Source organism: Anneissia japonica, unplaced genomic scaffold (genome assembly GCF_011630105.1).
Source record: "Anneissia japonica isolate Jap-2015-1 unplaced genomic scaffold, ASM1163010v1 scaffold199_len4679917_cov187, whole genome shotgun sequence".
Taxonomy (NCBI): Eukaryota; Metazoa; Echinodermata; class Crinoidea; order Comatulida; family Comatulidae; genus Anneissia; species Anneissia japonica.
The window spans coordinates 2611164-2633963 of record NW_022686322.1 but is presented as its reverse complement, the minus strand read 5'-3'; the positions used below and the strand labels follow the sequence as shown (position 1 = coordinate 2633963).

The following is a 22800-nucleotide window of genomic DNA, read 5'->3' as shown; positions in this document are numbered from 1 at the left end:
AAAATGAAACTTACTAGAATAATTATAGCTTGTATCAGGTGCAGCAGCAAAAGGACTCTGGTTGTGGGTTGTTGGCGAAGTCAACGGCGGTGGAGGCGGCAGTGAGGGTGTGTACATATTATGCGGCACTGAACGGCTCGGTGGTATTGTCGACGAGTGCGAGAACGTGGGTGTCTGCGACGGTGCCGAGTACGGAAGAGTCGGCGTGGACCGTGGCAGATGAGCTACGCTCTGAGCAATAGGCTTGGTGGCACTGTTGAAAATGAAAAGGATTTTATTATTACAGTATTTGTTATCCATAAAGTTAAAATATTCATCTTAAATGGACACTAATACATGCCAGCTAATTTGTTATTTCAGTAAATAAACCCAAAATCCTTCTAGTTTGAATTCTAATCTCAGCCAGGTACAGTACATTATTTCAATCATATTATTACTATTTAATTCTAGCGGGAATTACAATTTCAACAACAGAAATCAATTAGAGAAGGGCAGAATGATAATACAATAAATAAAAAAATCTTATAAAAGGCTATGCAATTTTTAAAAGCCAAATATACTGTTTCGATTTTCAATCAAAACAGTGCATTTAGGAATGTAATAATAGATAAAACTTGTGTTCGGAGACTAGGATTAACTTTCTATCTCAAATTAATTTATATGGATATTTTCATGTTTATTAAGTAATACACTTAATATAGTCCTACAAATAATGCTGGTATTTTTCCTATTAAGAATGATGATATTATAATAATATATAATAATAACCACTATAAGCTAATTAAAGAATAATAAAATTGTAATTAACCAGAGCTTTAGCCTTGAGAAAATAATTACAGTCGATATATGCATTTAAATGTGATTCAATTAAATTTTATTTGCTGTATATGTCACTGAGGGAAAATATCCACTTAATAATTTTAGTAAAAGCAGACGGGATTGAACTCTGATACAAGCATGGAGCAATAATTCCTTCATGATAAAAGTATGTATACTTTATAAAATAATACAAAACAATAAAAATAATACCGAACAACTACCATAATTCCTTTGATATAAGCCCTCCTTCCTTGAACAAGAAAACATACTGAGTATTCGGTACGATAACATGGCAAAATGTCACTACTCCTGTTAAAATTGTTTATCTATAATGTTTGCATATAAAATTCAAAGGACGATAAATACTGCAGGACACTCTAATTTCCAAACAGTAAAAAGTCAGAACAACAACCAATGATATGATTAATACCTGTTAACAAGTTCTTGATTGGTAAATAAACACAAGACAGACAGATTGCTTAATTTACACACAACAGATATATTGCCTTCAAACTACTAACCATGAACTAATTATCATGTATGAAAGTTGCTTACTTCTTTGTAACCCTTGTGTGCCATTTGTCAAACATTTTTTTCATCAGACAGTGGGCAAATTGAATCAATTACCTCATTATTATACATTGGGGGAAACAGGGATGTAAAAAACTTTCTCTTTGAGAACAACGCAGCATCAGTGTTTCTAATTCAAGTAAATTTTGTTATGATTAATGTAATTATCTCTTGCTGGGTGTTAGCATAATTGTTTTCGCCCTGAAGTCAAACTGTGATCTGCACAACATTTGCTACATTTGACCTCTGGTTACACGCCACCAATATGTTTGTCAGATAACAGTAAATTGCTCTTGTAATTGCATTTGCTGCTCAGAAGGCTGGGTAGCAGTATTTCTGCAGAACTTTGTTGACATTATATTCTATTGATTAGCCTTTTGGAAATCCCACAGGTGATGGGTATATTTCTCTAATATATGTCACTGCATGGGAGAAGAGATCTAATTTGCCCAGCTGCTTCAGCTTGACCTTTAGTTGCTAAGAATCAACTTTTCTCAATCAAAATGGCTCCCAGAGCTTGAATATGACTCCCAGGCTGAGATGCCAAAGTTGACATAAATAGTATAATCGATTATGTAAGTTATAGCTTTAGGCCTTTAACATTCCCAATGAGCAAAAAATACATACCATACTATATAGTACTAACAGTGGCAAGAACATAGTAAATGTTGTGAATTGGTAGATGTGTACTAAAGTGCATTCTCTCACAGTACTTTGTTTTATGTTGAGCAAGCAAAGACTCACTGTCCTATGCTCTCGCTGTTGTACAAACTGTGACAAGGACCGCTAATGCCCCTTGATAAACACTTCACACCACACATACACACACACACGCTCTCTTCACGAAGCCAGGAGTCTGTAAAAAGCTTTTACAGACAGTATTTCTAAACAGGGTACAATAGCAACTAATCTAAGTACACGCTTAACTTCCAATAATAGCTTGGATTAGGCTAATTGGTGTCTGACTGATTAAAGTAAATTAAAGATGACAATACTGGTTTTCATCTCTCATCATCCTTTTAAAGACTCTTTGTATGGAAACAACTCCTGTCAAGACACTGTGCTCAAAATGATTGTGCACATTTAATATTCTAATCAAAGGCAACGGGCCTCTTTTGTTAGGGTCAAGTATTTTGTTGATCACACCCGGACCAGGTAAAAACGGCAGATTAGACAACTCTATGTTACAGACAGATACTAATGACTGGCACAGGTATTGATTACTACAGTTTACCATATCATTTGTTTGTCATGTCAATCCTCAGTGATCACATAAATTTGACAAGAAAAAGATCAATATTTCTCTCTCCTCTTGTAGGTTACAATGACTTCTTTTTTATTTTTTGTATTACTATAAACATGCAAAGCATAGCACAAGACTAAACAATGCTTGTATTACAACGAACAACACTAATATCAATACACAGACTTATAAATATATTCTAAATTGTTAGGCACTGATATAAGACTTTTCCCAAGGCATGAAGCTTGTTATTGTCCTTCACTAATATTCCTTTGGTGAGGGGCAACAACACCTGCTAATTAACTTTAAAGAAAAAAAAGCGCATCTATTGGGATTGTGACTTCATGTGATCAACCATATTGACCTGATAACATTGACCTATCATTGACCTTTCATAGCTCATCATCACATTGTAGGTACGTGGTACAGAGTACGGTATAACAAACACCAGAGTTTTTACAGCAGTTACAATATGTATAGCAACCATTTCAAATTAACCTAATTCTTGATTGAGTGACTGATCAATCAATTATTTGAATTTCATGACAACATGTACAGTAGTGCAACCATGTCATATTAAGTAACATAATGATTAATTTTGGTACAATTAATTGCAGGTACTTACTTAGGCCAGCCCGGGGCTTTGGTAAACCCTCTACTCTGCTCGTTATGTTCCCTCTCTCTCCTCTCCCTTTCTCGTTGAACCTCTTCTAATTCCCTACGCTCCCGTTCCCGCTCCCGTTTTTCTTCTTCCCGTTCCCTTCTCTCCTGTTCTTGCTCGAGGAGGCGGTCCCGTGGTATTTCTTGCACGTCTGGTAGACAAGGTTTTATTTGCACCGAAACAGGTGCCGTAGCCAAAATTGTAATCTCTGGATCTCTTTGTATACAAGACTCGCGTTCCGGACTTGGTGCATTTGGCTGGAGAAGTGGTTTGGGTGGTAACAATGGTTTGCCTGTTGGGAGGAAACAATATTGTTACATACAATGTTCGTCAAAGTAAATAAAATAGTGATTGAATGGGTATTAGCAATCCTTGACCTCCATCCATCCTTAATGTATGACACGAAAACAATGTTATACTTAAATGGATAAATATACATCAATACATCTTGGAGGACACGTGTACATAATATGATTTAATTCCATTTAATATCAATTGAATTACCATTTAGCGCTATATATTACGATTAAAATTATTAATAAAATAATACAGTAAAAAGTGTATTTTGAATATGTTATGAATTATTATTATCATCAATGCTTTGATATTATTTTATTTTTAATATTTTATTAATATAACACCTCATAATATAGTGTGTGCAGTGACTTACAACCAGTAATTTATTGTTACTTAATTTCAATAATAGTTGCGAAATTCAGCAACACCATAAAAATCAACTGTTGAGTAATATTAATTTAGACTCTAAAAATGCAATCATACAAGCCTTGACCTTTGACATAGTCTTGTGTGTGCTCATGACTATAAGATTGCTTATTATCACTACTGTATAATGCAAACCCTGGTGAATAGAATTGATCACATTGATTTAAAATTTAAATTTGTTAATATAAATTAAAACTAAGATAGTACTGGATATCCAATTGCCATTTATTGCAATCACCTCTAAAATCATTGTTTAATTTGAAAATTTTATTTGAAGACCTGAAACATTTTATTAATAAAAATCGATGTTTTCATGACAAATATAATGAGCTCATGTTGAGAGCAGGAAGTTCCTAGAAATCTAGCAAGAACCAACTGTCACTCTTCTTATCCACCTACTGGGCTGCTTTCAACAATGATGGTTTGCAAAAGGAAAAGTGGATTTGATTAAATCCAATCTAGATTTTTGTTGCCTATTCCAATTCAATCACTGTTCTTTTCTCTCGCAGGAATCAGCATATTGATTTCTGCTCTATTGATAAACACGTACTGTACATTTCCAATATAATGTAAACCTACAGTTGTTGAATAGTTTAAACCTTATACAGAGTTGCTTCAAGACTTCTGCATATATACAAAAAATTCTTAAATGTAATACTAACAATGCCTTTACGTTTGGAAACTTTTTAAAAGAAAAATTAATGGGCAAAAGAAAGAATACTAGCTAATAAAATGTACTGTAATGCAAAAGATTTGGTTTTCTTTTTCCCATGAGCTTATCTATCCATATATTTTCCTCTACTGCATACAAATATGTCATTTTCAAAGTTGGACATTACAAAAAATGTTAAAGAATTTGTTAATGGCGAATAAAGTTGGACAATACTTCAAAGTAATTACATAATCCATACAGACTATAAAACCAGGAATCATTACAACAAAATCGAGAGAAATCTGTGATGCATTTGCCCATCTGTCCAATAATGACAGATTCATCAAACTAACACATACATCAAATATTTCCATATTTCACATGATGCACACATATTATTTTGCTTTCATATCTTCTATGATTATTTAGCAATATTGAATAAATTAAAAAGAAATAGTAATTAGTTTATCTCATTTGTTTTTATTTGTGGAAGGGAGAAAGGGATTCTACAGTATTTGTAGTCGTTGATAATGGGCTATTTATAGATATTTGTCCCATACTTCAATATTTTCTACTAGTTCAGAGTTTTACCAAATATACGGTAATAACGAAAACCTGTGATGAAATCCAATAAAATATAAACATCTCCGCTACAACAACTAAATCAGGAAATTCAAACTTAATATCCTAATTACTTAGTTGGTTTCCGTAGGCCTTTTAGCCACCAGAGTGTTCCACAAGAATTATCATAAATCAAAAATAATTTATATAAAAATTTTGGTTAGCTACCAGACTATTCCACAAGGATTATCATAAATCAAAAATAATTTATATAAAAAATGTGATTAGACCATGACTGTGCAGAGGTATTTTGTCGTGGGCTGAGCACACCGGGCCGTTAATAGGCTAAAACAGTTGGTTCATTAGTCAATTAAGTTCGTGTCACCTGCACTTTAATGCCCCAATCCCGTTAAGCTTCCGGTCAGCAGTTTCTGATCGGGTCCTACTTAGTTTCTCTCGGCTTCCAACAGGGACTCTGGCGCAGAGAAATTGCCATAAATCAGCGTATGAATTTGCAAACAAGTTCTAGGCTGCGACACTTGTAGCAATTGTCGTCGTGCCTTGATCAGCAGTGGAAAGAGGTCCCGGCCCAAACATCGCATGACAATTATCGATGCATTAGCTGGCTAATCTAAAGCATGCAACTTGCTAATTCTGCCAACTGATCAAACAATGCTTGATATGCTCTTCGCTAGGTCATGCATCGCAGATTGACAGCATCCCGCATCCAACCCACAGTGGCTACTGTTTTGTTTTCATTCGCTAGAGGCAGTACACACTCTAAGAGCCTTAGTAATAGGCATAGATTCTTCAAAGAACCAAATGCTAGCCCTAGGTCTAAGTTATGATGGATCTGTTTTGTTTTTCTACTTCTCAGCTAATAAAGTCAATCTTGTCTGCCCTTGGAGCCGTTTTCATTGCCTGCAACAGCCCAGAGGTGACACCATAATACATTTAAATGGCTGTTATTCTAACTAAGCAATAATAACACCTGTAAGCTTGTGTAATTTATTTGTGACAGCCTCAATTAAGCAGGTTGCATTTGAAATCAGAAATGTTTTGCTAGCTAATCTGCTAATAAGCCCACCGGCCAAAGTAGCTTGCAGGTATTGTCCTAATTTGCATACGGCGAACAATTCCTGATAATTACTCTTTAATTAAAGAGTGCCTGAACAGGAAGCTTGACAGTCTGCCCATCTTTCTACCTCCGAGCATACCATCATTAAAACACAAAGCACTACTGTGCACTTCCAGTACTGTACTAACAACATAACCTTAAAACTATTTTTAAAAATCTGTACAAATACAATATTATAAAGTACAACCTGCAATAGAACCACAACCCTGTAATTTTAGTGATCTTTTAGGCCTAAACATTGTGTTTAATTCATATTTATGAGAATAACAGTGATATAGCTGTCCTTATAATCATGTATACAATTCAACATGTTTTTATGCTATTGTATTTATGTTGTTTTTTTATATATTACAGAACTTACTGAAAATATATTTCTTTTGTGGGCGATATCTGAGGTATATAATGTAATTATTTAATTTTTATAGTACATCATCTTATTATTATTGTATTTTCATACTGAGTGCCCCTTTTGCCAGCCTCTAGATCTGGCATTGTGATTAAAATTTTGCTAGAATGGAAACATTTCATGTAAATTTAAGGTAAAACTTAAAAAGTAATCATTATTATTTGAAAGATAATGACTAACTAAATAAACTTTGAAGGACATATGAATGAGAATAATTTGAATAAATTTAGAAATTAACTTTAAATTTTACTCACATCTGCTATCAAAAGTGTATAATCATTCACCAATATGAACCCAAATTATAGCAATGTCATTTACTTATTTAATTACCTTTTCTACAATTAAATGAAGGGTTAAACTAGCATAAGCTGTCACCTACAAGTCTAGGCCAAGGTTAAATTTGAGCCTTGCAGTAACATTCAACTCAGCCCTACTTTATGATACTGCCAACCTTGAACCTCAAAGGCCTGCCAAAGAATCAAAGGAAATGTACATCATCCCAAAAACTTTCCCAGGTAGAGCCTGGATTATCCGGGGTTAGAATGTGGATCATACTAAATCAAAAAAATATTTCAAGTGTAAATCTTTATGTGAATGTTTAACAGTCAATAAATAAAACTGTACGACTAGATAAAGGTATGTACTATATATTAGTCCTTTATATTCAGGTACTATGTAGCATGTTCTCTGCACTTTGGATTAGTAGTAAAGTAAGACAAAATTAAGATTAAGAAATTTGGGTGCCATCTTGAAATCATATAATTGACAATAAAAAAATTCAACTAATACTCTTTGATTTAATTCCTCTTTATAAGGGCTTTATGATTAAAGCACTTTGCTTCTGTAGACACCCTTTTCACAAAATTCTATATTTGTACTGTATTTGAAAGAATGGAATTGGGAAATAAAGTTGCTTACTGACAAAACATTGTTGATAGAAATTTGATATTATTATTATCTATAATACTATAAGCCTATGCCTGAACAAACTTATACCATGTGAACTTTTGTAGATATACTTATTCACCTTTATTTACTCAGATATATTTATAATATATTTAATCAAGTAAACTAAATGCAAAGGTACAGGCATTCATGTGATTGATATTATACCACTAAATAAAAATTAGTATTACATAAAATTTTCATAATAAAAGTGTAAATGAACTATTGTCAATTATACAATACAATATAGTAAAGTGTTAATATGACTTATAAAACATTTTAGAAGTATTATAGTTAAAATTATTTGATTTGCTATCAATAATACCTTTAATTTCACTGTTTTCTAATCATAGTTAAGCATAAAAAAACATGTTTTACTGTTGCATCCAGTTTACAATGACAATAAGGGAACCTTGTGTCTTTTGTCTCTATCTGAATCTCCTTAAGTGTATAACAAGAATCAAAACACTGATTAAACAAAGCCACATATGGAGAGCGAAAGACACAGCCGTATTTGTGTGTTCACACATTAGTTGTTAGAACTGGAAATCAATTTTACAGGGTTCACTCTCCACGTACTGGTTGTAATTTCCGACAGCAATTCTGGGACATGCGAACAATTCTGAAGAGGTCGAGTCTCCTGAAACCGATAGCGATCAGAAAACTTGTTCAAGATATCCCATCGCTACTGCAACGATGACGTATTTCCAGGACTGTACGCGTGATAAAATTCCTCCGAGTTTTGAATGAAAAACAGTTACGAGGAACGAGTGTTGGCAGCTGAACACGCGGGGCCTCGCAACAATTCCATGATGGCAATCCTTAGATTTAACTTCCGTCTGGTAAATTGAATTTTTCCCCCGCAACACGAATGAGAAATTACCACTTATGATCACGGTCAGAACTAAATCAACGCTTGTTCCCCGAAGGATTGGCGACATGTGTTACTGATTTTTTACCCTCATCCAATTTAGATTTAAGCCAAGTCACTCCTTCTCCTCTAAATAGGTAATTATTTGCATACGTTATTTTTTTCCACATCGATCCTCTGTTGAAAAAATCTCCTGAGCTGTTGGTATGGTGGCAAATTGTACGTCTCTTGATGCCTAGGCTGGGTCTGCCCCAGGCTGTGATTGGTAACCAGTAGAATAGTTGTTTCTCTCCCAGGCGAATTACTGCTTTGTGTGAATTTGTTACAACCGGTGTGATTTAACGACTCCCTCGATAGGGTTTCATGAATGGTTCAAATTATTGCACTAACTAACGGAAAACAGGCAATATGTCACTCAAAATTACATAATTTACTGCAGAGAATCAAGCATATATCGTTTTCATTGTTACTCATTGCCAAATCAAATTAACAAAATAATATCAAATTTAGCATAACATTTTCATTAAATTGCTATGGAGAAAAGGAATTGACTGACTATGAATTTCAAAAGCTATTTGTAATTGCCACATTATTAAATCTGTAGTGTATAATAAAGCTAAAAAATAACTTGTTACTGCAAATGAGTGTTATTATAATGAGAAATGAAAGAAATTCTTTATCAAAGCTAGAGTGAAATAATTAGGATCAGAAATGCTAGTTTTTTATTTAACCAGATGAGAGTTACAGAAGCAAAGGAGAAAGCTTATTCACCTGTGCGAACATGTCTTACACAGGAAACAAGAATACTAGGAGGCTGAGAAAGATGAGTAGGGTGAAAAGATCCGATGTATTTATGAGCAGAACCATGGATACACTTGATTACTCGAAGAAAAAAAAATTGTAACAGGCTAATCAAGGATGAAAATTATGTTCAAGAAACGCTATAACATTCATCACTAATGACATTAAAATAACTGGATTAGATAAACCCATCTATCTTGTTAGGATTTGTTTGGAGAATGAAGGCCCTTTCCACTCTCTACCTTTTCATCTTCAAAAATAGCCACAAAACAGAGGGTAGGGTATGTGGAATATGTAATAATAATGTATGAGTAGAAATGTAAAAGAAAAAGAGGTAGCGGTCCAAAAAGATGCTAGGAGACAAAAAAGGTTTTTTTTTTCTTTTCTTTTTTAAAAATTATTTGCTAAATTAAAGGTTTGTTCACACTATTAAGAGTTATGTAATTAATATGACTACCTGTAATTGGCCATCATCATGTCCATATAGGTATGCTATGACATCATCATAACCATATATAAGTGTGATATGACATCATCATAACCATATTGGTGTGATATGATATCATAATGCCTATATATAGGTAAATCACACAAATTTGCCACGTAAATCTTAAAAATGTTTACCGCCAGAGCCTAATGGATATGAATGTATTTTGTCCAAAATCTCCGAGGACAACAACACAAATTAACCGCATGTGTCTCGTCTGTAAACCCAGCATCCAGTAATGCAACCCCAGCCATTGATGCAAATCAACATCATCTGTTTTCCACCAAAGGTTAATCGCTTAATGACATTTAAGAATTAGCTTAAAAACCAATTTTCATCCTGAAGAAATGCATGACAGGAAATCCCTTAAAATTTTGCATTGTGGATATAAAAAAAAAAAAAGATTTCTGTATAGTAATAAGTATTGAACTTAAAGATACCGCATATGTTGAGATAATAAACAATCAAATTTAATAAATATTAAATTGCTTGCTTTAAATTAAGTTCTTAGCTTTCGATTGAGAATTAGGAGAAAATATTGACCTTGCCAATAACAAATGTATAAATAACAACATTCTTAATCAATTGAAGGATTTTAGTAACTCTACAGATCAGTGGAAAAGGACTTGTTTTGATATGTTTCACTGGATGTTGATAAGAGTATATAAGCGAAGCAATATAGAATAATATATAAGAATATATTTATACTATAATAATAATAATAAAATTATAGATATAATAATGATCATTCCGATTGTTTCAGATTGTATACATAATTTAAATCTGAAATAACTTTTTTCGGAGTTTGTTTCATACTACAGCATCTGATGTTAAACATGTCGGTGAACTCCACGGATAATTATCAATACTGTGAATCAATATTTAAACCATTATTTCTCATCTATTCATATAGGATTAGACACAGTACTGCAACATAAGCAAAGATTTAACAAAATAATAATATAATAAATAATAACAAAAATAATTAACGGAATCTTAAACAAAAAACAAGTGGACAACTTTTTGACTACCATCAGTCGGCATTTATAAGATATGATTATTTTGCTTACAGTTCTAGTCTACTAAATGCTTAGTGACTTCTAATGCTATGGCCATGAGGAATGTACTTCAAGCGGCAACCTAATTTCTTCACGAATAACTTGATGATGAGGGAAGGGCATGTGAAAGACACTCCTGTCATAGCCATAACAATACTAGAGGTAGCTCATTGACTAGTTGACCATAACTGCGAACATCATCATTAGCAGTTTCTTGTAACAAAGACTAATGCAGCTGATATTCGAAACATCAAAAATAAGTCTGTTTTTTGATAAAATTCTTATTCTAAAAAAACAATAAAATTTCAGTGATAGCCAACACAGTTTACATTAAAATTACCATGAAATTTCAAAGGAGTTTTATGCATTACTTTATAGAAATAATATTTTAATAATAGAGAATAGATGATGAAACTACATGTGATTTAAAAAATTTAAGAATGAAATATACTAAAATTCTCTTAGATTTTGAATGTTATCATTACGTAATATTACATTATCATCGTATAGTTACTATAATAAAATAATCAAATTATTAATATTAATTACTATTCTGGTAAACATTTCATTATGTTTAAATTGATATAACTGATAACAGAAAAAACAATGAGAAATACAAATCAATTTAGAATATGAATGAATGACAGACAGCCGTGTCTGCCAGCAATTTGAGTGAGAGGCTAACAGAGAAGATAATTGGAACACAACAAAATGGTCAGATATTCTAGCATATATCCGCCTTAGGCTAATTCCTGTCAATATGCTACTGTGCCTAGCCTCTGCTCCAAGTGGGTGGTGATACCACTCACTCAGGCCACGAATACTGTACAAGACAGTAGTAGATATTTGATTACGATAGGCCTAGAAATACAGCAAATATGAATATAAATTGTCTTTAATTTCTTCAAAAGGTAGAAGGTTGAATGTACTGTTTCTGCAGTTTAGGTACAAGGACTTAATATGCACAGGAAAAATGTCTTTGTTAATTCAACAAAGCACAAGGACATAAGGCTTATTATTCTACTCCATTAGATACAACAGTCAGTAACACAAGATCTGTGAAAAAGGCCTAAAAATCAACTTACTTGGGTTTGGTGCAAGGTTCGTTAGGAAAAGATCCGATTCAGTATCCGAATTCTGCAAAAAACCAAGTCAAAAAAAGCATTTTAATTAAATAACCTGTATGTGTACAGCATAATGTGGCATTTGCAGATTGCTAGTAAGGTCTGCATAGTGAGTGCAATTAAGACTGGCAGAGTTGCCTAACTGTGTCTTGTTATACGTAGAAATTCACAACAATAGCAACAGATTGCCCTATTCAGAAGATATTGACTTCTGCCTAGTCTCAAAACAACAGCCCGAGGCTAGGTAACAATTATCGTGGTTTTTACAAGCGTTCAATCAATCCTTTGTCATAAAAGCTCTATTTCAAACACACAACCATTAAGAATAGATTTTTAAAGCCTGTTACACTCTTTTCCCAACAGTATCATTTTTTTGATGTATTATTTACAAAACGATTTTAATATTAAAACAGCTATTAAACATTCAGATCAATAAATTTTCAATATTTTTTTTATTCCATTTAAATTACTGTGTGCTACAGACAAAACAACTTAACATGTTCATGTACAATTTTTGCTCAAGGCATAATCATAAAATAAGTTAGATAAACAATAATTTCTGTAAATTATCTTTTTTTTTCAATAGACATTCTGTTTTTAATCTATACTTATCTCAGCTTAATAAATCTATTCCATTTTCGTTATTAATATTCATTATTAAGAAAAAAAAAATAAATGTAACAAAATATACAAAAATAATTAAACTATATTTATAATTATTATAGATTATATATATTATGAATTTTATGTAAAAAAAATGTATTGATAAAAGTATAGTAGATTAGTAAAATGTATTGTAAACATCAGAGTTAATTTTTTCAGATTTTTTTTGTAAGTTAATCACCTTGTTATCTCATAACCATTGTGCATTTCTAGGACTGGCCTAGGACAGACAGTCTAGGCTTCATTTGTATTAACCAGTGCCGTAGAGCGAGATTTGTTCGTTTGCTGTTTGCGTTCACAGCTTGGTAACGAAATATTCATCGCCATGTAAAAACACCCCAGCTTTGAGCTTTTTGCACACGAGACGCAAACAAATCCGAGTCACTATATATCGAATTAGTGATCAGTCGAGTATAGGAAAATTCAGTGCAAATGAAAGAGATGACGTCACCATTGACTTTTAATATAAATTATATATATTATAAATTTTACATGAAGAGTTAACAATTTATGTAAACAAAAAATGTATTTGATAAATGTATAGTAGAGATCGAGTTTATTAAATCATTTGTTAAGATGGTAATCTCCTCTCCTTCCATCCTCTTTCTCCCATCACAGACACATTAATGAGTAATGAACTCTATAATTCAAGTCTTCAAAGTTCATTGTTGATTCAACAATCAGGAGATGAGGACTTAACGACGATGGACACAAAATGTAGGCTCTCAAACTGAATTAGCGATCTAATCAATAAACACATTAGATGCAAGATAACTATGATCCAATTGTCATTGCCACCAGGGAATACAGGAACGGATTTAATCTCGGAAAAAGGATTTCCACTGCTCACTATGATAATCCCTTGTAAGAGGCTCAATTCCATTCAATTCAAATTTTTTTAGGATTTCAAGATGAATGAAAATGGTGATATTTATAGTGCCTCAATACACTGTGAGGGGAAGGGGTGGGATAAATAAAATCTATTATAACAAGCAAATTTAAGTCAGGCATATACTGAACATACAGTGTATTCCTGGCCGTAAAAAACACACGGAAGCCGAGAAGTACGGTACAGTTGATTTATATAATGTTTTTTCTACAATTTAGAACGAATGGAAATGGTGTTTGGCTGATAAATGATTCCACAAAAAATAAAATACAAATAAGTAATAAACAATTAATATCAATAACAGACATCGATCCTCAATAAATATTAATTATACATTTAATATTTATATTTGATATAATTCAGTATTAAATGAGTTTTGCTCAACATAAAGATTCAATCTTTATATATTACAAATAAAGTCTAGGCTACATAGAGTACTACAGTGTTACGTCATGATACCACGTGATACTACTCCATTGTTAACGTTGCAAAATGCATTTAACCCGACGCCATTTCGCAACTGACAAACCACTGATCCCAATTTCTAACGTAATTATGAAGATGTTATATCTTACTTTTTCTTTGTAAATATTTAAATGATTAAATGTGTGTTTGATAACTAATATAATGCGAGCTTTTGTGTTTTTAGTACATTTTGATGGTAAAATATTGTATTCTCCATTTCTGTGTTAAATTTTACAATTATTTTACAAAATCATCCACATCCAAGTCTGAGAAAAAAAACATACATTTCGTAAGTTCTGAGTAAGAGCGATATCTTGCTAAAGTGCTGTACTGTCTAAACTTTGAACTTTTCATAACAATAGAAAGGTAATACACCTTTATGTACTGTATACCACAGATCTAGATCAGTGATTGTAACAAAATCAGGACAAAACATGTAACTGGTATTTACAACAAGCTAAATAAAATTACCATCCAACAAAAAAGTTTGATCAAAACAAACCAATTTCGGTTTTTCAAAGTTGTCTAGCAGTAGTTGTTATTCATAAGTGAATAAGATAGACTCCACATTCCATTTGTACAGAGTAGTAAACATGACTAGTGGTCCTACAAAAGCCGCAATCATATCAAGGATATTACTTGCATTTTTTTGGTTTGTGTTTTATTTCTACTGTATTTGTTGTTCGACCTTGAGTGAAATTTGGAGTACATGGGTGACCTGTACTTTATTACACCCTGTGAGATCATTCACATTCAATTTTGATAATAAATATTGTAAATTCAATCAGAATTAGAGGAAAACATTACCAGCTAATCTGAAACAGGATCATAAAATGCAATCATCATTAGATAGTTATAAAATTCTTCAAAAAGTACAACTTTAATAGTGTTTACATACCACTCCTATACCTGACCATGTAAATTTGTATCTTATCTAATATAAACAAATGACTCATATTCATTTCATATGATATGTTGTCAAATATACTCAGGCCTAAGACTTACTATATAGTTGTGCCAACGAGTAAACAAAATTATGTTCACATAATAGACCAATAAATATGTAAATTTTATCTTATCTCATAGAAACAAACCATATTCATGTCCTGTCTGTAAGTTTGGTCAAATACAGGTTGGCAATAAGACTTCAATTGTCTAGTCGATAACCGTTTTTAAGCCAGAAACCACCCAATAGCAAACAAATTATAATTCTATTTATTTATTTATTTATTTATTCAAACAATACAAAAATATAAATCTTATTCACAAATCAATTAATCAATAATTAATTAATATAAAGAGGGTTATATACATAATCATCAAAATTTACAAAAGTACATTATAAAAATACAAACAAACATGAAGAAAAAAAAAAGAAACATTGCATACACTCAAACACACACATGAATCATTAAAATTAAATGATGAAATCAAAATATACCGATGATTATGTAGACTAGAAAAAATTTTCTATTAAAATCCTAGGCCGACTATAAAATCTAGCTATGAACTCACTCTTTGGGCTACAAGGGCAATGATTAGGCTTACACTGTAGAAAACCTTTACATTACATCATAGGATATGTAGTTACACTAAAGATCATAAAGACCAGTGATCAATGGGCCTAGCCCGAGGCTTTCACACCCTGTTAAGGTGGCCTACCTAATTGGCTGGAATTAACTGTTATCAGGGATCTTTTACAGCAGGGAGAAATTAGATCCAGGACCAATTTATGCACTATTTTCCCACAACTAACATCATAAACCAGGCAAATGGTTCAGCAAATAAAAAGCTGATTTGGAATATCATTTTCTTCGTCCGGGGAGTCGTTAATCATCCTTGATCTATCTCTAGAGGTAAGCAACAGACATGATGCCAAAGGCAGTAGATCCATAAACTTTAGCGTTCATATTCTCGTCATGAGTAATGGTGCAACGTTTCCGAAGTACACACGACCTCTACAATTCAAAAGTAGTTCTCCATGATTTATGAGTAGCATGTACACAGTTTACAATGATACAAGTGTTCCTTGAATACAGTATACAGTGACTCTGATATATAAACATATATATTCTAAACAGCAAAGATTCTAATTATTATTGTGGTAAAAAAAATTCCATAATTCAAGCATATCACATAAATACAGTCTCAAATTAATTTTGTTTCATTTCATAGGACCATTAAAGCTACAATAACAATTCAAGAGAAAACTAGCAAAAATTCATCAACTTAATAGCAACAGAAGGCACAGTACATCAATAAATTGATGATAGTAAATTATGTAATCCTTTTATTTATTATTTACATTTATAATATCTATCATCCAAATTTTGTTTATATCATTTGTGAATGATAGTAAAGTAATATTGTATCATATATTTTTGGAATAAAAAATAATATATAATAATTATTTATAATGCTTTTACATTTTGCCTGAATAAAATTATTTAATTATGAATTTTATGTGAAACTGTATTAACTATATAAAAAATTATACTGGTTAATTTATTGTTTGGGCGTTATCTCAAATCTCTGTCCAGACTATAAAATTTTATTTGCTAAAAACATGTGACATGCCTAAATATGGCCATGATGACATCACATCACGACCATATATAGGTACATTATGACTATATATGGGCATATAAGTGTGGACAGAGTTTAAAAACAGCAGCTGTTCTCCTATTCCCACAGGATGTGATGTAACACATTCAATAGATATGATGTGTCAGTATACATCAATACACTTATTAAATGCAATACAATAAGATTACCCTTGACAAAATGTATAACAAAAAGAAAGTGATCTCAGATCAGAAATGTACATCAAAGAAAAATCTGTTTCAATTTTAGAATGTTAGAGAACCGTTCCTTTGTTATACTTCAAAATTTCATATTCAATATTGAATATTGCACATCATATTGTGAACTATTCTGGTGGTATTTCAGCAATTTAACATTTCTAATTTCTTCTAAAAAATAGAACTTTTCATTATATTTAGTAATAAAAAATTTGCTTATATATAAAAGGAATAGCTACAAATTTTGAATCTGACCAGGCTTATGATTATAATTGGGCTGAAAATCTACCAGACATACTGGAAACTCATAACATTTTGTAATTTCATGCTAATTTTTTAACATAATAGATGTAAAGTATAAAATCTACCAGGTGTTCCATCCATTAAAAAAATACGTTTGATCTAAAAGCATAATCACAGATCAAAGATTTGATTTTTTCATTTTGTAATATCAAAATATAAAAAGCTCTCCTACTTACAAACTTTATGTAAACAAATTCCAATAAGGAAACACACAAATATCAAAGTATTAAGTCCATTTTAAGGTATATTATCCAGAGCCACAATGAATCTAACCTCCATTGACAACACTTCTCTGTAAATGACACACAACAAACAATTCAACCTTGTTCTCATGAATATCGCCCTCTATTGTCCAAACACATTCCTTGTTATAACATCTGTCTATAGTCACTCAGCAGTGCCCGTTCATTAATAACAATAACGTTTGATAGCCGAGTAGATAAGTCTTCATTTAGACTGTCTAGTTTATTTTAATGAATAGTTTTTTTTATTTTTAGGTATGTTTCTCTGTGTTCAAGTATCTTCAGTAGTCTAATAGTCTGCAGATGCCTTCAACCAAACACAAGTACAAGAAATCATTGAATCTTCCTGTTTGGCTTACACTGCTTGTCCTTGCCATGATTAGGAGCTTAGTACAATTAGTAACCACTTTCGTCCTAATTCCCCAACGTGATTGTCGAGCCAAGTCCTCGACGCAACCAGCTTAACAGAGGTGAGGCCTCGCTTTTAGCTGCCGGTGCTCTATATTCACGATCAGTCTGGCTACCTAGAATTACCTCGAGTTGCTTCAACTCTTCGCTGTTCCCGCATACAGCAGTCTGTGCCCTTGGATGGCTTTACTGCTATCCACAATATTGCAATCAATTAAGAGAGCTTACAGACGACATCTCTTCATGATAAATTTGTAATTGTAAGCTCGGTTGCAGCAGGGCTGGATAATTTAAGCTAATGTACCGAGATTAAAAGATTAATTTTATCCCCTCAAACCTGGCCATGGATTACATAGTGATTTGTGGCACACATCGACGCACACGCATAGGCAAACTAATAAATAAGATCAAGCCATCACACGTTTTACAATTTTATCAGATAACTCATGGTATGTTCTATTACGACACATCATCAATTTTTGACTTTAGTTTTCCAATCTATAGTTCATTTTTCGAATTGCCTATTCTAAATATCAAATATTTCTGCTTAAATTTTCTCAGCATGGGCTATAATATACCGTAGGTCAAACAATATGATGTCAGTAATTATGAGGTCATACCTTTGTAAAGTATACTAAATTAGTAGTGATGAATATTACAATGAGATGCTGATAATGATCATGAATGTATATTTTTAATCTATTAAATTACTAAAATGTTATAATCAATTATATAATTTATGTATTTATTTAGAGGCCAGTAGGTCGCCATTCATGTTTGACTTTCCGAATTGTGTCATCTGTCTAAAAGTTTTCAGAACGCTAAACTACAATACTGTCATACTACCTATAAACAAAAGACAACAAGTCTTGTGCTGTCAGAAATGAGAGGAAGGGTTAATTGCTGTAGATTGGTCCCTAATTCAGGGTGACATACTGCAACCCAACTAACGGTCCCAACCTTGTAAAAACTATAATAGTATTACAGTCATGAACAAGGTTGCCCAAACAGGTGCCAGCCAAAACCATCCAATCTAAAGTACAAAAACATCAATCATATTTTGTCCATTGTTGTTCCACCCATAAATTTAAAAACACATAATCTGGTGAGCCCATAACATACCTCTCTCAAGCATGTGCAAAACAATTCTGATTTTATTATGCCAACCTGTTACCACAGAATATACTATTCGTCTATCAACAAAGCAATTTTTTTTAAGCTAATACTATATTATTATTTTGTTTTTAACTGCTGTTATTCTAATACTGGCACTGTGTATTACTAGGTTTACATATGTACATAGTTATTATTTAATTTATTCAATTGATTTTATTCAGTCTATTAAATATAAATATAACAAAAATGTGCTTTGAAGCTAAGCGATCAAACTTAAATAGTTAAGTACATAAACAAATAACAAATTTTTCTGATTTAAGAAGAAAAGCGGGAAAGACTATTTTAATTCAAATGTTATCTATAATTTAAAAAATTATTACAGCAAACATAAACAAAATCAATATCACTGTAATTATATTAAACATAAATGAGTTACAAGCACATCTTATACACTACAAGTCACACAAACTTCATCATGCCATCCAGTTCGTGTTTGTTTCTTTTCTTCTATACTCCCATCCTTCAGCTTTTCTGTCAACTTCACAATACTTACAAATTTGTTGTTTCTATCTCCCAGTCCTTATCTCTATGCAGATTTCATTACATCACTTTAGCAGTTACCACTTTTACACAATAACAAGCATTTATACCACCTTTTCTTGACAGTTGCATAGTGCTTTTTGGATCCCTCCTATGCCAATTTCATCACCACATCATCCTACGATTTTTCATCTACTATTTTCCTAAATTCCTAGACCACCCAATGCATTTTCCATCTATTACATTTATGGACTTCACAACTTTCCTTAACTTGATTATCTACCAGAGGAGAGCTAATTTTAGAAGGAAGGAAATTGACAGGGAGCAACATGATCAGGCGCTGCTGTTACTATGATCACGCCTGAGGCAACATGTGATTCTCAAAATAAACATTAGCGACACGACATAATTTAAATAAAATGTTTGTGTCACAGAAACTGTGTAATGAACAATATTGTAACAAATCATCTGCAAGGCTACTGTACAGTAAAGCATTATTATATAGTAAAACAAAATATTTAAATAAATAACAATAAATTGTAAATAAATAACTATTAAAAGAATAATCCTTTTCATTATTACTTATATCATATGTATTACAGACAGTTAAAGTAAGATATTAATAATTAATACTATAATTATAACAATTACCTCAACACTGAATAATAAATAAATACCAATACAAAAAATATATATAATTAAATGAAATGTTTTGCATTGTGAATCCTCTTCCACTCTCTGAGAAAAGTTCCTTTGACATCTGGATTGAATGCTGTCCTATACCCTGCAAATTGGTATATGTTTTTAAGATGCTCCTCCTGATTCACTGATTATTACCACCATCTTCTCTTTCCTAACAACTACCAACGTTTGTTAACATGATTACTACAATTACGTTTTTTAAATTTTTTCAAGGCATTTATTATCAATATTTAAATTGGCATGGAAAATAATTGAATATTATTATTAAAATCACAACATGGTCAGGTGTGGCTAGCATTTTATTTATATTATTGTTACAGTTGTTGTATAAACATTCAGTAAATTAAGATGAAATAAATTAAATTAATCACCTCTCTTCATTGCTTTTTCCAAAGGAAATCACTCAAATAGAAACATTAGATGATGGATTTATATTTGTTATAGCTGAACCTTTGTTTTTCAATTTCTTACTTTAATGCATGTCTCATGGATTATTCAATTTGTAGCAATTAAACAGATAATTAAGCAAATTAATCAATTAATTAATTAATTACCCAAGCGTCAATGAACAGTTTCCTACATCCTAATTTGACCATGGTTTCTGTGATTTAATTTCCATTTGTATTTTTAAAATCAGCGTTATGGGAGTACCATGGTTCCTATGCGTGTCATTGTCATTGAGTGGGGGTTTTTTTTTTTTGGAAATAAAAGTGAGCTTTGCCAGTGTTGCTGTTTAGGCCATAATAACTGATGAAGTATGACTAAACATTAATGCACGCTTTAATTGAGACATTACGCAAGAATAAACTGTTGCATAAAATGTAAACATAACACGGAGAGCGTAAACATTTTACTTCAAAGAGAATGAAACATAAATTTGAATACCATTACAGTAGACACCAGTAGTATATAGTTGAATTAATTATTTTTATGGTGAAAAAATTTGTAGGACTTAAAAAAACCTATTGCCAGTTTCATTATGTTGAAATATAAATTTTCTTTATCAGTAATTATAACATCCAATATAAAGATAGTAAAAACTAATAGGCGATAGCAGAACAGAAGACCTTTATTTTCAATAAATACTGTACATTGTGAAGAATGCTATTCAATGGAGTACAAACTAACAAGGCTCGTTTTTTCATTCAATCCACACATTGATGGGAATCGGAATAAACTATGTATCGCTGTATGTCCTTCGTCTTGGTTCTTGTTTACAAGTTCTTTGTTGAGTATCGTAAATAAGCCTACTGTATACTGTATAAGTCCCATCCCTCACAGTATCACAATCACATCACACCCTACAATACTGAACGATTTTTTCATAGCTAAAAACAACTCCACCTATTTAAGTATCACATTGAATCATAGTTTATCATTAAGTCTATCATTAATTTGTCACTTGATAAGAATTGAATTGTCTACAGCATTGGGATGATTCTACATGATTCTAAATAATAGGATTTTATGAGACATTTCATTGCTTCTTCTATTCTAATGTTTTTATCAGTACCTAAACTTTAACATAAAGATTTTTTCTGCATTTTGTTTTAGTTTAAACACAAGCTTCATGTCTACATTCCACTTCTTTTTCCTAACCACACACAAACATCAAATATTTTAAATATTTTTTTTTAAAGAACATAAAAACATCACCAGGTCCTCGAAGAATGGCACATTTTCACATTAAGTAGGCTAAGGTGATTCTAACTGGGTTGCCTTTAAGGTACAGCATACGTCTCAAGTTACATGTCTGAATTCTTTCGTTTTTTGAGATAAGTTAACTAGCTATGAATGATGCCTCCAAGCAGGTACCGAACCTATCAATCACCACTCATCTGGCTGGTCTTAGCCTCACCTGATTGTTTACACATGGTTAAAGTTGTTTTGTACCTAATTGTTATTTAACATTATTTTCCCTCAGCTTGTGCATAATCGGTATGGCACAATAGGTGGATATGTTGCTACTGGCAGTGGTATGTCTATACAAACAGGCAATCCCTAAGGTATGCCAAGCAGATAAAAATAATATAGTAGGAGGATGCTAGTTGGAACTCCCACACTTAAATCAAGCGACTGTCCAACCAAAAAACAGGTTATAACCACAGACTATCTGTTATTCAATGCAAGAATAAAAACAGCCTATAAAAAACCTTTCATGGTTTTTGCTCTTCAATAGGGATGTATTAAGTAGGATTAAGTAGGATTAACATGGATGTAAAAGCATACTAAAAATCATGACATATTTACACCACGGTAAGACCCCATTCAGAATAGCTCACTTGACGGTAAGCTGGGATTATCGAAAGGACAATCAGTTAAGTGATTAAGAAAGTAGGCAGTTAAATTCAGACAACTAAGCACGGATCTTTAGTCCCCATCCAAGGTTTCTTTTTTCAGGAAGTGGTATATACCAAAAGAATTAAAAACAATTATATAGGTCTAGTTGCATTACTACCAATATATAGATTACTATCAGCAAAATCTCCAACAGCTGAGTCAGATCCGATATTGAAACTAAATTATTGCTGTTATTATTTGATATTATTATAGATTGCTGTTGAAATTAATACTAGGCCTGAGTGATAGAGGATATATTTAGCAACTGCATT

General features: G+C 32.1%; 1 protein-coding gene across 1 annotated transcript in view; it reads right to left on the bottom strand.

The window, feature by feature from the left end:
* The window catches only part of LOC117115724 (autism susceptibility gene 2 protein homolog), a 60923-nt gene that overhangs the window by 16585 nt on the left and 21538 nt on the right, over positions 1-22800 (bottom strand). The window contains exons 2-4 of the mRNA XM_033259648.1: positions 12021-12072; positions 3258-3585; positions 15-253 (exon numbers count right to left, since the gene is read on the bottom strand). Coding sequence (XP_033115539.1) covers positions 15-117 — 103 coding nt within the window. The 5' untranslated portion in view covers positions 118-253; positions 3258-3585; positions 12021-12072. The remainder of the gene's footprint in view (positions 1-14; positions 254-3257; positions 3586-12020; positions 12073-22800) is intronic.